This window comes from Magnolia sinica, chromosome 17 (assembly GCF_029962835.1).
Source record: "Magnolia sinica isolate HGM2019 chromosome 17, MsV1, whole genome shotgun sequence".
Taxonomy (NCBI): Eukaryota; Viridiplantae; Streptophyta; class Magnoliopsida; order Magnoliales; family Magnoliaceae; genus Magnolia; species Magnolia sinica.
In genome coordinates this window covers 6,699,038-6,712,872 of record NC_080589.1, presented here as the reverse complement: position 1 = coordinate 6,712,872, position 13,835 = coordinate 6,699,038, and the positions used below count along the sequence as shown (strand labels likewise).

The window sequence follows — 13,835 nt, the reverse complement described above, 5'->3', positions numbered from 1 at the left end:
TTGTTTTTTTCTTTTATTTGTGTAAATTATCTGGCATATAATACAAGTAGATTACATACCCCACTCTCTCTCATACAATGAATAAAGGGGTTGAAAATTGTTCTTGAAATTCGGTCCAAAATCTGACCACTGGCAACATTAATAGGCATTCTAAAATTGCGCTGGAAATGTGATTGTTGGCACCAGAACCTAAAATTTCGTTTCTAAAAATTGAAACGGTACCCAAAACGGTTCTGAGCCGTTCCTGTTTTTCTGCGACTTCTCATTTAGGAACGGTTTTAAACCGTTACTAAATGACTATTTTGGTCCACTCACACTAAACAGTGGGGATAGTGACATCCACCGTTCAAAACTTCTTAGGGGCCACAGAAGTTTCCGATCAAGGTTATATTTTTGTTTTCACTTCAGCTATCTCTATGTTAACTTATGAATAGGTTGGATCTAAAAAATACATCATGGTGGGCCCTACAAATGTTTCAACGGTGGGGGTGACTGATCCCACTTGAACTTTAGATTTATCTCATTCTTTTTCTCATGCCATAAAACGATCTCTACAAATGGTTGGACAGCATGGATACAACACACGCATCATGGTGGGGTCCACAGCTTGGTGACGTCACTTCAGTAGCGATTTGGCTAATCTGCGCACCAGATTAGTGATGTGGATGCCAGAAACTTCAAATGCAGGTAGGTGTTACATGCACTTGGCCTTTTACATCACTCTCCAGTGATTGTTCACCACCATTTTTTAAAACAGCGGTGACTCTTGACCTGGCATGGGATAGTTGTAAGGCAAGCCAGACCATCCAAAAGGCTGGCGTAACTAAGTGAAGATGATAGTGACAACCTGATCTTCCCTCTTGTTTTTTTCGCATTTAACTATATATATCTGATAGATCAATTTTTATTTTTTTATTTTTTAATTTAATTTATTATTATTATTATTATTATTATTATTATTTGGGTTAGCTTGTTAGTACACACCCATGTCAGTACACACACTCCATGTTAGCCACCCCCACTAGGGATCAATACCAAGACCTCAACTGTTGAAACGAGGTATATTGGATGGTTAGTATTGCATCTAATCTTAGAAATGTTTTCCACCGACAGTGCCATGCTCTGTTTAGATGGTCGGATGTCCGTTTAGACACGCATACTAGGAAAATTCACCACCATTTTAAAAAATGGTGACGGACTACCATAGGAGCCTAACCAATATTGCATACAAAATGCAATCATTAAAAGCTTTTTGTAAGATCCAAAATTTTTTGTTGAAGCTGATATTTGTATTTTTACCTCATATTCTTGAAATTATCAAGAGGTTGGATGGAAAATAAACATTATGAAAATTTTATGATAGGCCCTCTGGAATTTTTAATGGTGAAGCATTCAGTCACTGTTGTTTTCTGTGGTGTGGTCCACTTGAGATTTGAATCTGTTTGATTTTAGGGACGACGACATAGAATAAGCTGTAAAAACGGATAAACAGTGTGTATATACAAAGAACTTGGAAATTTAATATGCCGGGGGAGTGTGAGGATACACAAGCACTTAGAAATTTCTTTAAAAATGCGTACGTGGGATTCAAATAAATCAACTAGACCTTCTAAATCATGGTTCCTATGTTAGGTAACCATGAACCAAAAAAAACTACACTTATTTGATCATTTAATTATTATATTAGTGGACAATTGATTAGACTGGTAAAAATGAATAATATATGGTTATATTTCAACAAACAAGTGCTCGCAAACCAAATTTTAATATCACTGAAACAATTTCATTTTGCAAACTTTACTCGGAGACCACGGATTTCACAATTTGGTCGGTATAGTGACATGGGGAAGGACGTGAGATTGAGTAACTCGCCACATACTAGACTTGGTTCCTCTGCCTAAGCTCCCAGGCATGAGCATTGCAACAAAATATATTACATACAGGATCATGGGCATTCATGCGGAAGTACAGACTAAGCTACATGTCTCGAACGAAAAGTATAAGGAGCAAGTAGACAATTATCGGCGACAAAAAATATTCGAGGTGGGCGACCAAGTAATGGTCCATCTGCACAAAGAAAGATTTTCGACCGGAACGTATAACAAGTTGAAGAATAAAAGGATTGGACCGATACCAATCATTATCCAGACGGACTGCATCTGGACCCGATCCTAGATCACCATGCGTAATCCACCGTTGAATCAGGTGATTTGCTGCGATTCAGTCTCGACCAAATTGTTACGCCCCACCAGGCGGTAAAATTCTTCTGCGTATTCTCTCACCGACCGACTATTCTGTCGACAATTTTGGTATTGTTAGAATAATACCTGATCGTAATCGCTATGGAAAAATCAGACACGTAGTAGCTGCTTCATTCACTGCCATATGCGGATTGATGCTTTCATCTGCCTGGTTCGTGTGAGTTGTAGTTGTTCCCACCAAGCTGAAGCTCCGTCTTTCAACTTGTAGGCCACAAGCTTGACCTTCTTTGCTTCAGGGATGTCCATATAGTTGAAAAATCACTTAACTTCAGAAAATCAACCGAGGAAATCCTCAATGTGTTGTTAGTTATTGAAGTTAGGAATATCAACCCACATATTGAATTCTCAATCTATTCGATCTACTCGATTGCCACCTTGTTTGGGGTGTTGGAAGATTATTGTTCACTCTCCAAGTATAGGGTTGTAATGTAGTAAACTCGATGAGACCGAGGTCGAATCCCAAGGGACTGAAACCTGTACGTAATTTGAAACTAAGTAGAACTAGAACTAGACTAAGACGAAATCTAAATCAGAGGAATTTTAAGGGAATACTGGTGAATAGATTAATTAAAAACTAATAAATTTAAAGGTGGTAACTAGGGTGTCAAGGATCCTGTTGTAGTAATTGGGAAGTTACCTAGGAATGATTCAAGGACACAACTAGAATCAGAGTCCTATCTTATCCAGTTGATAAGAAGAGATTTGTCAGGTCTCTGAATTTCTCATGGATCTAATCATCAATAGATAAGAGTGATGAAGATTTGGAAGTGATTCCGTCACCTAACCATGCCCAGGAGACTATGGTGAACAACAGCAATTTACCAATTTCACAGTCAATTATGAGAGAATTGTGAAAGTTAGGAAAGGTTCCATCACCCAACCATGCCCATGAGACAATGGTGAACAACAAGGTTCCCAGGTTGACAATCTCAATACCTGAAAAGAGAATATCTCAAGCATTGCATATCTATGTAATTTGAGCTACAACAAACCATTAAAACTAAAAATCACACCTCTGCTTGCATGGTGGAGAAAGAACACCTAGTGTGGGTTGTGACTAACCCTCGGGACGAATGGACGGATTGGATCTACCAACTGAAATCAGCGTCCGCACAGTACGGACGCTGTTTACGCGATATTGGATCGTTCAGCTCCCGTTGACCGATCTTGGTTGGTCCAGTGTGACTCGGGAGTGCACCGCACGGTGCACTCCCACCTTATATGTGTGGTTTACTGAGATACTTTTGAAAAATCTTCTCCGTCCATCCCTTTCCCCAGCCAGTTTAAAGTGTTGACAACGAGATTGAAGCATATCTAGATATCGGGTGGGCCCCAGATTGGTGCATTGTGGGCTGATTTGACTGTTGGGCCACTTTCACAGGGATCCAATGGCTGAAATTTAACTTTTACGGTTAATTTATGTTCCTCAGTCCATGTATGAAGTTTCTAGCAGAACAGATGGTGAAAACTCTGTGATCTCCCATTTTAATTGATTTTCGGGCCACTTGAGCTTCAGTTTCTCAATTTTCTTGGATCTCTAGCATGTAAATCCGTCGATCTTGGTCTCCTGGGGTCCATCCCTTGCCTTAGTGAATTCTGAGTGTCAATTCCATGCTTTTACCATCCTATTTCAGTCCAAACTCGTAAATACACCTTACAGCACAAACACGATTAAATCGGCCGTTAAACAGTGTCATGTTCGTAAATTCAGGCAATAATTGGGGTTTGATATACAATATTTGACCCCTCAACAATTATGTCATCAATCTCCTCCTCACTGGATCCCCTTTCATCTGAAATGACCCTTGAATGCACTACCGATACTATCCTGCGATCAAGGCGATTACAAGTTTCAACAATTGGCGGTGGAGGGTTACTACCAAGAACGCAGAGTTGCCCTAGGATTTCTACCAAGAACGCGGAGTTGCCCTAGGATTTCTACCAAGATATCCGCTATGCGGTCGATGGAAGCCTACAGCCCTTACATGGCTTACCGATTCTCTTGTTGCGCTGCTTCGAAAGTTGCCGCCATTAAAGGTAAATTCTCTGAAGCACCGGCCATGGGATTATTGCCTAACCCATCGTTAGAAGTTATCTATCCGAGGAAAAACCCCGCTTTGATACCAAATTGACGTAGGGAAGGACGTGAGGTCGAGCACCGTCTTCCTAAGGTGGATAACTATTCCGAATCCACGGAATTTTTCTGGACTCCTCAAAGAGACTTCTCGAATCCACGAGAAAAGAAAGCAGAAAATAGAAATAAATTCTAATAAATTCGAAATTGATTAATCAATGAGTAAAAATGAGTTCACGGCCCCTTAAATAGGGGTACCAAGCAATGAGAAAGAAATCAGAATCAAACTAAACTAAAACTCCTAAAATTTGCGACTTACTATAAACAGTAAACTTACTATTTATAGACGGTCGTGATGTCAACTAGTGTGCAAGGTTTTCGGCCAAAATTAGTAAGTATCCTATTTGGCTTCACCAAACCATTCTCCTAATTTTTCTAAGCTCTTTTCACGTTGGATACAACTCCTAAAGCTCAATGGATGAAGAGTTATAATCAAACTAAAACTTACTATTTATAGTAAAAACGAAATTAAAATAGGAAAATGACCGTCGATCTGGCGGTATTTCACAAATCCGGCTTGGGCAACCCGAGTTATCCGGGTTGGTTGGCTAACTCATTCCGGATTGCGAGATACGCCCGGTTTAAGGTCCAATGGTCTGGATCACTTCTGTCGTCGACCAGGCCTTTTCTGATCCATCTGGTCCATGTAACTGTCCGCGACCCACTCTACATCATATAGTTAAGTTATGCCACATAATGCAGCAACGGATTGCCTACATATCAAGCATCGTATACTGCCTTTGTATCTTATAACTTCCCACCAAGAAAATGATAGTTCTATTAAAGATAATTTTACAAACAACTACTTAATTAATATCAAAATTATATTAGTATCTTTTTCAAAAGTTTTTCATATAAACAACTATCAAAATTACATTCACTACCTTTTTTAAAAAGGTTTTCAAAAAGCTACCTAATAACAGAAGTATTATTAGTACACCATCTGCTGTTAGATTTCTTAACACCCCTTCCGTCTACCGTGAGGAAATCGGATTGCGTGCTGAGTTACTCAGTAGGCTCTTATTGTACTGAGTAAACTTTGTTGGGCCCACCGTGATCGTAACTCGTCTATCCACGCCGTCCATCTGTTTTTCCATCTTATTTTATGGGTTGAGACCAAAATTTAAGCATGCGCAAAGATCAAGTGGACCATACCATTGGAAACAGTTCGAATAATGACTTCCACCGTTGAAACGTTTCTAGGGCCCACAGTGATGTTTATTTCTCATCCAACCTGTTCATAAGATCACAAAGATATGGATGAAGGGAAAACACAAATACAAGCTTGATCCAAAACTTATGTGGCCCCCAAAAAATTTTCAACAGTAGATGTTCAATTCACGCTGTTTCCTATGGTGTGGTCCAGTTGAGGTTTTGATATACTTAATTTTTAGGGTCAAGTACTAAAATTATCTGTTAAAATGGATGGACAGAGTGGATAAAATACATAAATCACGGTGGACCCCACGGAGTTTACTTGGTACGCTTAGCGTACTAAGTTACTCAGTACTCAATCCGCTTCCGGGCTCGCCATGATGTTTATGTGAAATTCACTCCAACCATTAGGTGTGTCAAACCATATACCAGTTCCACTGTTGCTTGGTGGACCACATGATTAGAAACAGTATATAAGGCAATACTCACCTTTTAAATTGTTTCCCTTGGTGTAGCCTACTTGAGCTAGGATTGGGCCTAAGTTCTAAGCCACAAGTCTAAATTATGGTATGTCATCTAGAGGTTGGATTGGATTTCATATAATCATAACAGTCGTTCTTGAAAAAATCAAGGTATAGATGCTTCTCTCCTAACTATTTCCTTGGGTATGCCCTACCTAAATCATAAATTAGCTTTAATTTTTACTTTTAGACCAAAAGTGGGATTATATATTTAATGGTAAGAGTGGACCTTACACACATGTCACCGTGATGTCCGTTAAAATCAAAGGTGGGTACCCCATTTATCCACCAGGTGATAGGAAATTATGGTCCAATTAGTTGGACTTTTGGCCATATATAATAGGTTGGCCCCACCGTGATGATCAACTACTGCAAAATATTAGCCTTATACATTCGTTAACTGAGCTACATGATAGAAAATAGTGCATATATAACTCCTAAAAAATGGCAAAATATTAGTATGGTCCACTTGATGAGCAGATCGATAGGGCTGACTTGCTACAACAAGTGTTCCTCTTGGTTGGTCCAATCTATTGAACGTGTTGGATGGTCCATGCACTTAAATAAGTTAGAAACTATCAACTAGTTGAACCATAACTTGAGTTCCAAACGGCCCACCGTGATGTTTATGTGAGATCCACTCCAAGTACTATTAGATGTATAATCCCACTTTGGACACAATGACAATATATTATGATGATCAGTTGTGCTTTGGGTGGGCCACACCAAAGAAAAAATTTTTAGAGAGAGACATCTACCCTTGATTTGTACAGGACACCATGATGATTATAAAAAATAAATACACTCCAACTGTTGGCAGGTGAGTGCTACCTTGTACATTGTTTATAATCATGTGGTCCATGGATGAGGCTGATTTTTGGGTACCGGGTCTAACATGGGATAAAGCACTTGATGGTTGGGGATTTCACAGGAGCATTATGTGGTGCCCACTCAAGCAACCGATCATCTGCGCACACGGCAGACCCAACTAGTCTGCCACGAAAGCCAACGGAAGATAATGGAATGACAATACATCGGATTCGTAAGGTAGCTTCTTGAAAACCTTTTTGAAAGAGGTACCTGTCTGTAAATACCAAATCAGTGAGGTAGTAATTTATAAAAAAATCTTTTAATTAAATCACAAAAGGTTAATAAAATTAATAAAATCCCATCGGATAAGTCCCCACATAGAAAAGGCCACAAAGAAAGGAGTCACCTTAAAGAAGAAGAAAATAAAAGGACACGTGTGATAGATCTAATGCACTCACCAGTTGATGTCTCACAATTGGCATTGACCAACGGTCCAAATTCCATGTTTAAAATGTGGCCTAAAATGAAGACATTGATATGATCATCTTTCAAGCATAGTATCCAAGTATGGAAAACGCTTGATGAATGGCTCCGATGTTCCACATGAGATGCGAATACTTTCAAAGTGCACTACACTACTTACAACGCTACTTTCAAGAAAACCGGTCCCCGTTCGATTGAAAAAGATGAGATGTTGGGGCTTGAAATATCCAAATATGAAAAATTTTAGGAACGGATCAGGTGTCACAGGATTACTCGGAAAATAATGATAGGTCGAACGTGGTGTTGCCGTTTCATTCACACGTAGAAGTTGTTAGAATAGGTTCATTAACTTTCACAGGTCAGGATATATACCTAACCCATTTAACAAGCATCTATAAACTAATAAAAATCTATAAACCAATGATATGCAAACACATCAGCAATAACATCCGGGTAACACGCAATCCTTTACTTTTAAATATTCTAGCTTTCAAATGGAGATTTGGATGTGCTTCATGCCCCCACAGCTAGAAGTTTACAAGAGTCGAACTGAGTCGAGCTTGGAACAACTTAGCTCAGCTCGACTCAGCCAGTAGCTAACCCAGCTTGAACTCATCTCAACTTGGTCCTCGAGCCTATCTAGCTAGTTTGACTCGATTCAATCAGCAGCTCGATCCAGTTCAAGCCGAGTTTAAGCATGTGTTACATTTTCTCCAACACAAAATGCATCTTAGATTTTTACAAAATACAAAACAGTAATAACTTTTTACAGGTATTTCATCAAATACTTGGCGAGCAAAATCAAAATCAAGATATGAGGAGAGTTTTATAACATAATTTATTCTTTTTTAATAGTGATTTGTCTTGTAACGATTCCTTCTTTGCCACCACCTGATCCCTTGGAGAATATATGCACCCTGAAACAACACTTTGTTGAGTCATTTTATCAAACACTCAGTTAGCAACATCAATATCAAAATACCCAAGTTACTGAGCTAATTCGATCTAAGTCGATTCGAGTTGAGGTTCGATCCAAGTCAAGTCAAGCTCAAGCAAGGCAAGCTTGAACTTAGCTCAAAATTTTTTCGAGCTCCAAAAACCAACTCAACTTGGTTTGAATCCAATTTCAAGTCGAGGCAAGTCAAGCTTTTTCAATTTGAGTCGAGCGAGATGACCGAGGTAACTTGACTTTGTACATCTCTACCCACGACAAGGATCCACCGTAAGAGCCCACCTTGATACATGCATTGTATAGCCACGCTGCTTATCTGCTTTTTAAAATTATTTTAGGCCATTTTACTGAAACTGAAGCAGATACAAATTTCAGGTGGGCCACACCACAAGCAAAAGTGGTTAATAACAATTGAAAATATTTTGTCAGCAACAAAAGTTTTAGATCAAGCTGATATTTATTTTTTCCTTTCATCTCGATCTTTACAACCTTAACAATAAATTGGATGGTCAATAAACATTATGGTAGAAGCTAGAAAGCTTTCAATGGTGGGTGTTCAATGACCACTGTTTCCTTTAGTATGGACGGTGTGGGTAAACAATTTATATGCACTGTATATACATGTCATTCAACAGTTTTTTCATATTATTTTGGACCAAAATCTATAGTCCACCTGGTGGATAAATTCCAACCTGTTAACTCATCCTGACATTCAATCCTGTCAATCCTCCTAATAGGCTGGTCCCACCATGATGATGAACTGCTGCAAATATTACTCTTATTCGTTCATGAAATGAGCTACATGCATGATAGAAAATAGTGCATAACACTTGCTAAATAGCAAAATACTAGTATGGTCCATTCGATGAGTGGATGGGGTTGACTTAATACAAAAATTGTTCCTCGTGTTGGTCCAATCTATTAAACGTGTTGGATGGTCCATGCACTTAAATAAGTTAGAAAATATCCACCAGTGGACCATAACTTGATTCCAACTGCTTACACCGGACCTTGAATTTTAGACCCGTCTCATTTTTATGTATTCCGTCCTAAAATTGATGAGATAGAAAAACAAATTTACAACGTGGAATTTCCAAAAGCATTACGGTGGACCCCACCTCAGGGCCTCAAAGAATCCGGTTCCCGATCCATCACCAACCTACAAGCGAAGCAAAGAAGAAAAATAAAAAATAAAAAATAAAAAATCTGATACTTACGAATTCCAAACGCCTTAAAATCGAGATATATATACAGACGCAGACTAAAATCAGTGTAACGGGTATCGTATCATTGACTACCGATACAGGCCCGTGTCACCCTATATTGAGTTATTTTGTGTCCATACAGCCACATCGTTTCGTTGATGGATGATAGAGAATCACCAACCAATTCCATGATGAAATCAGCCGCATCGTTGATGATGGATGATGATATACATGAAATAGAAGAGGGAGCGAACACATCGACCAACGCCTCCCCGAGACCGAGTTGCATAACTCCAGGCAGGCAAGCACTAGCCGATTCCATCATAGAATCGGTCAAAGCATCCGTTTCCAAGCTCAGACGTGGAGATCGACCCACCATCTACATAGTCCCACAAAGAATCCGGGAAGTAAAGGAGGTTGCTTATGAGCCTAAGATGGTGTCGATCGGCCCATACCATCACGGCAAGAAGAGGCTACAAGCTATGGAAGAGCACAAATTGTTGTACCTACATTCATTCCTCTCCCGTAATCCCAACCATCGGTTGGAGGACTACCTCAAGGCGATGGAGGAATTGGAGGATAAAGCGAGAAGTTGCTACTCCGACAATATCGGCCCCAACGAGTTTGTAAAAATGATGGTGCTTGATGCTTGCTTCATTATCGAGCTCTTTCTAAGGCTCTTTCCGAGAGAGCAAATAGAGGAGTTGTTCAGGCAACAAAGAGATCTCAGTCCTCTTCCTGAAGTACCGGAGTTCTTTTTCCATTCAGATGGCTTCGAAGACCCGATATTTGATATGACTGGGACGGTGGAATATACAGTGTCTGATACGCTCCTCTTTGAAAATCAAATTCCTTTCTTCGTTCTGCAGCGTATTTTCATAATGGCTTGTCCAGCGAACGTACCACATTTACTTGCGAAGATGGCCCATTATCTCTTCGATGGATTCATGGCTAGGAATAAGAAAATCGAGATCAAAGATTCCTACCATCATCTGCTCCATTTATTCCACTTGCATTTGTTACCAACCCCAACTATTAGGAAGGAGGTGCCCAACCTTTCGTTGACTATTTATGAACCGCGCGAGATGATCCCTTGCGCGACTGACCTCCAACATGCGGGGGTCAAGTTCAAGAAGAACGAGAAATCGAATAACATCTTGAACGTGAAATTTAGCAACGGGGTGTTGGAAATCACGCCCTTCGTTATACATGACCAGAGCGATACTCTCTTTCGGAACCTCATAGCATTCGAACAATGCTGCCTAGAATCAAAATTCCACGTTTTCACGACTTACACAAGAAATGTCACTTTTAGCGACGAAAGTTTTCGTAGCTAAAAGTAAAATTTTCGTAGCTAAAAAGTTTTAGCAACGAAAATTTTCGTCGCTAAAAAAACTGTACAAGACTTTTAGCAGCAAAAATTTTCGATGCTAAAAATAAATTGCAAAACTTTTAGCGACGAAAATTTTCGTCGCTAAAAAAACTGTACAAGACTTTTAGCTGCGAAAATTTTCGCTACTAAAAAAATCGTTCCATTTTTTAACGACGAAAATTTTCGTCACGAAAAAACTGTACAAGACTTTTAGCAGCGAAAATTTTCGCTCCTAAAAAATCGTTTCACTTTTATCAGCGAAAGTTTTCGTCGCTAAAAAAACTGTACAGAACTTTTAGCAGCAAAAATTTTCGCTACTAAAAATATTGTTCTACTTTTAGCAACGAAAATGTTCGTCGCTACAAAAATTGTACAAGACTTTTAGCAGCGAAAATTTTCGCAGCTAAAAAATAAATTACAAAACTGTTAGCTACGAAAATTTTCGTCGCTAAAAGTCTCTTTTTAAAAAATTATTCTAGCTCAAAATTCCGCACAAAATTCCTAATATACACCTGTTAACAATATATTTCATCATATTCATCCTGATATACACCTGTAATATAATATATTTCATCATATTGACATTCACATCCATCTAAACCCAAACAAGAAAATCCATCCAAACATAAAAGTACATTCATCCAAACACAAACAATCTTATCCGCATCACACTCATTTACGCATAAATACATATAAGTTTAACATAATAAACAAATATACAAAAAATCATCGTCTTCTTCCTATTTAGACAACTTCCTTACCACCTACTTTCTAGTCAAGTTCCATAGCCATGTACACTTGTTTCCTTGTCCTTGCATCTTAACATCATCGCCATCTTTCTCTTTTATCTACACCACCCAACATTTGGAAGGATCATACATGTATTCACTGAAGAAGATATGTTCAAAGATTGCAGGGTCATCCAGAGATGGAAGATCATGCTTCTTTCTAGCTTCACACTTCCCTTCTATCATCTCCACTGGCACACTGAATGTTTCTGCACTGTAATACACCTGCCAATTGAACTAAAAATCATGTGACATCATTTCTACCAGTCACTGGAAACAGGCATATGATTTGTGACTCCATAACATGTCTGTGGGTTCTCTATGAACTCTAATCACAGAGTGATACCCAAAAACCTGACACACTTGGTGGTCAAACTACAACTCAATGCCAACATGGACTGGCACATCAGCCACTTTTGTTATAACAGGAATTATTTGATAACCATGATGAAGAAGAATACTTTCCAACAAAGAGCTACCAGTTAACAGCCAAGAAACTCACCTCCATCGTGACGTGGCAAGCCAAAAGTTGATAAGGCATGTACTAATAGCCACTGCAAAAAGAAAAAATGAAAAACTGAGTTATGGCTTTTGGGTTTTCTCAATGACATCATATCTTTTATTCAAGTCACAATACAAAATAAAATTCAAATCTTTCAAGGCCTGATTGAGTTTCATCGACTAAATGCAAAGATAATCTACAAGCTCAAAACAGAGCTAATCACAGGTTCACCAGGCTAGAAATAATCCATTGATCTAAATGCATCTTCTACGCTGCATTTTGAAACACACCTGAGTTGGATTGCAATTGTTCAGTTTAATTAGGTGGCAATGATTGAACTGTATCGATGGTTAGTGTTATTCATAATGGAGTACAAATTGCAATTACATTCCTTTCTAGTTGAACTTGGAGTAATGATCACACAATGCAAATACTATGATAGTTTCAAATTGGTCATTTCAAATTGGTCCAAACCCATACCCTCCCACCCTCCCTCTTACATGCTATTAAAGCAGCCTTGATCTTGATCCATCTTCTCTTAATTCCTTTTCTTCCCTCCTATCCTTCTTTTTTCTCATGTCTTGTGCAAAAGAATAATTAAAAAAAATATATATATATATATCATAAAAAACATAAGGTTTCATGTAATGTCTCGTGCATCATATGTTTGAGATTTATGTGAACATCACCCCTTGTGTGGCATGAAGACGTGTGGGTTGATATCTCCAAAGCATTGTGTTCACTCCATGGGAAGTGTGCAAGGAAAGTGTTTGTGAGTCGTGCTAGGTCAGCCCATGTTTGTGCAAAGCGTATAGTACTCCTCTTTCCCTTGTTTTTAATGGAGGTGAAAAGTGATTTGAGAACCTTTTTTTTTTTTTTTTGAATCCAGTGATTTGAGAACTGGATTCATAAATCCATCTGATTTTAGGGGGCCAAATAACCTCTATTAAATTGAATGGAACAAATTATCTCCAATGGTCTAAATCAATTCAAGTGTTTGAAACAATCAAAGGCATATTAAATTATTTGACCACGGAGACACTGGATGAGAATCAATGAATCCAAGATAATGCTTAATTTGTGACCTAGTTTTAGAATAGCATGGAATCATCAATAAGTTCAAACATAATGTTTTTGGACACTGCAAAAGAAATATAGGATGCATTACAGGAGATGTATTTATCTGACAAAAACATCTCTTGTATGTATGCGAGAGATAAAACCCTAGGTGAATATTACTCAAAACTAAAATGGATGTGGGAAGAATTGAATGCCTATGGATTTAGACAAACAATGTCAGCAATGTGAAAAGTTTCAGTTAACTAATTTTTTATCCATGTTAAAACCTGAATAGAAGCCAGCTCCTGTGCAGATTTTAGGTGGTGTCATCCCTGAATGAGATCTATGCACATCTCCAATGTGTATCTCTAGGGTTTACTTGCGGAACCAATGATAGCTTTGCTCTTATATCTTTCTTTGGACGAGGCAAATGTGGTAGTCATGGTGGTAGAGGAAATCAAGAAGCTCGTGGTGAAGTGGGACCTCTGCAGTGTTATGAATCATTCAGCTGAGAAGTCATGGGATCTTCATAGAAAGCAAGCATGGCGAATCAAGCATCTCATATTGGAGATAGTAGGTCTCATCCAGCTGGT

General features: G+C 38.7%; 1 protein-coding gene across 1 annotated transcript; it reads left to right on the top strand.

The window, feature by feature from the left end:
- The first annotated feature begins 9,679 nt into the window (after nt 1-9,679).
- Nucleotides 9,680-11,901, top strand: LOC131231810 (UPF0481 protein At3g47200-like). The gene is made up of 2 exons (XM_058228117.1): nt 9,680-10,844; nt 11,765-11,901. The coding sequence occupies exons 1-2, from the start codon at nt 9,680-9,682 to the stop codon at nt 11,899-11,901; spliced, it is 1,302 nt and encodes a 433-aa protein (XP_058084100.1).
- The last annotated feature ends 1,934 nt before the right edge of the window (nt 11,902-13,835 follow it).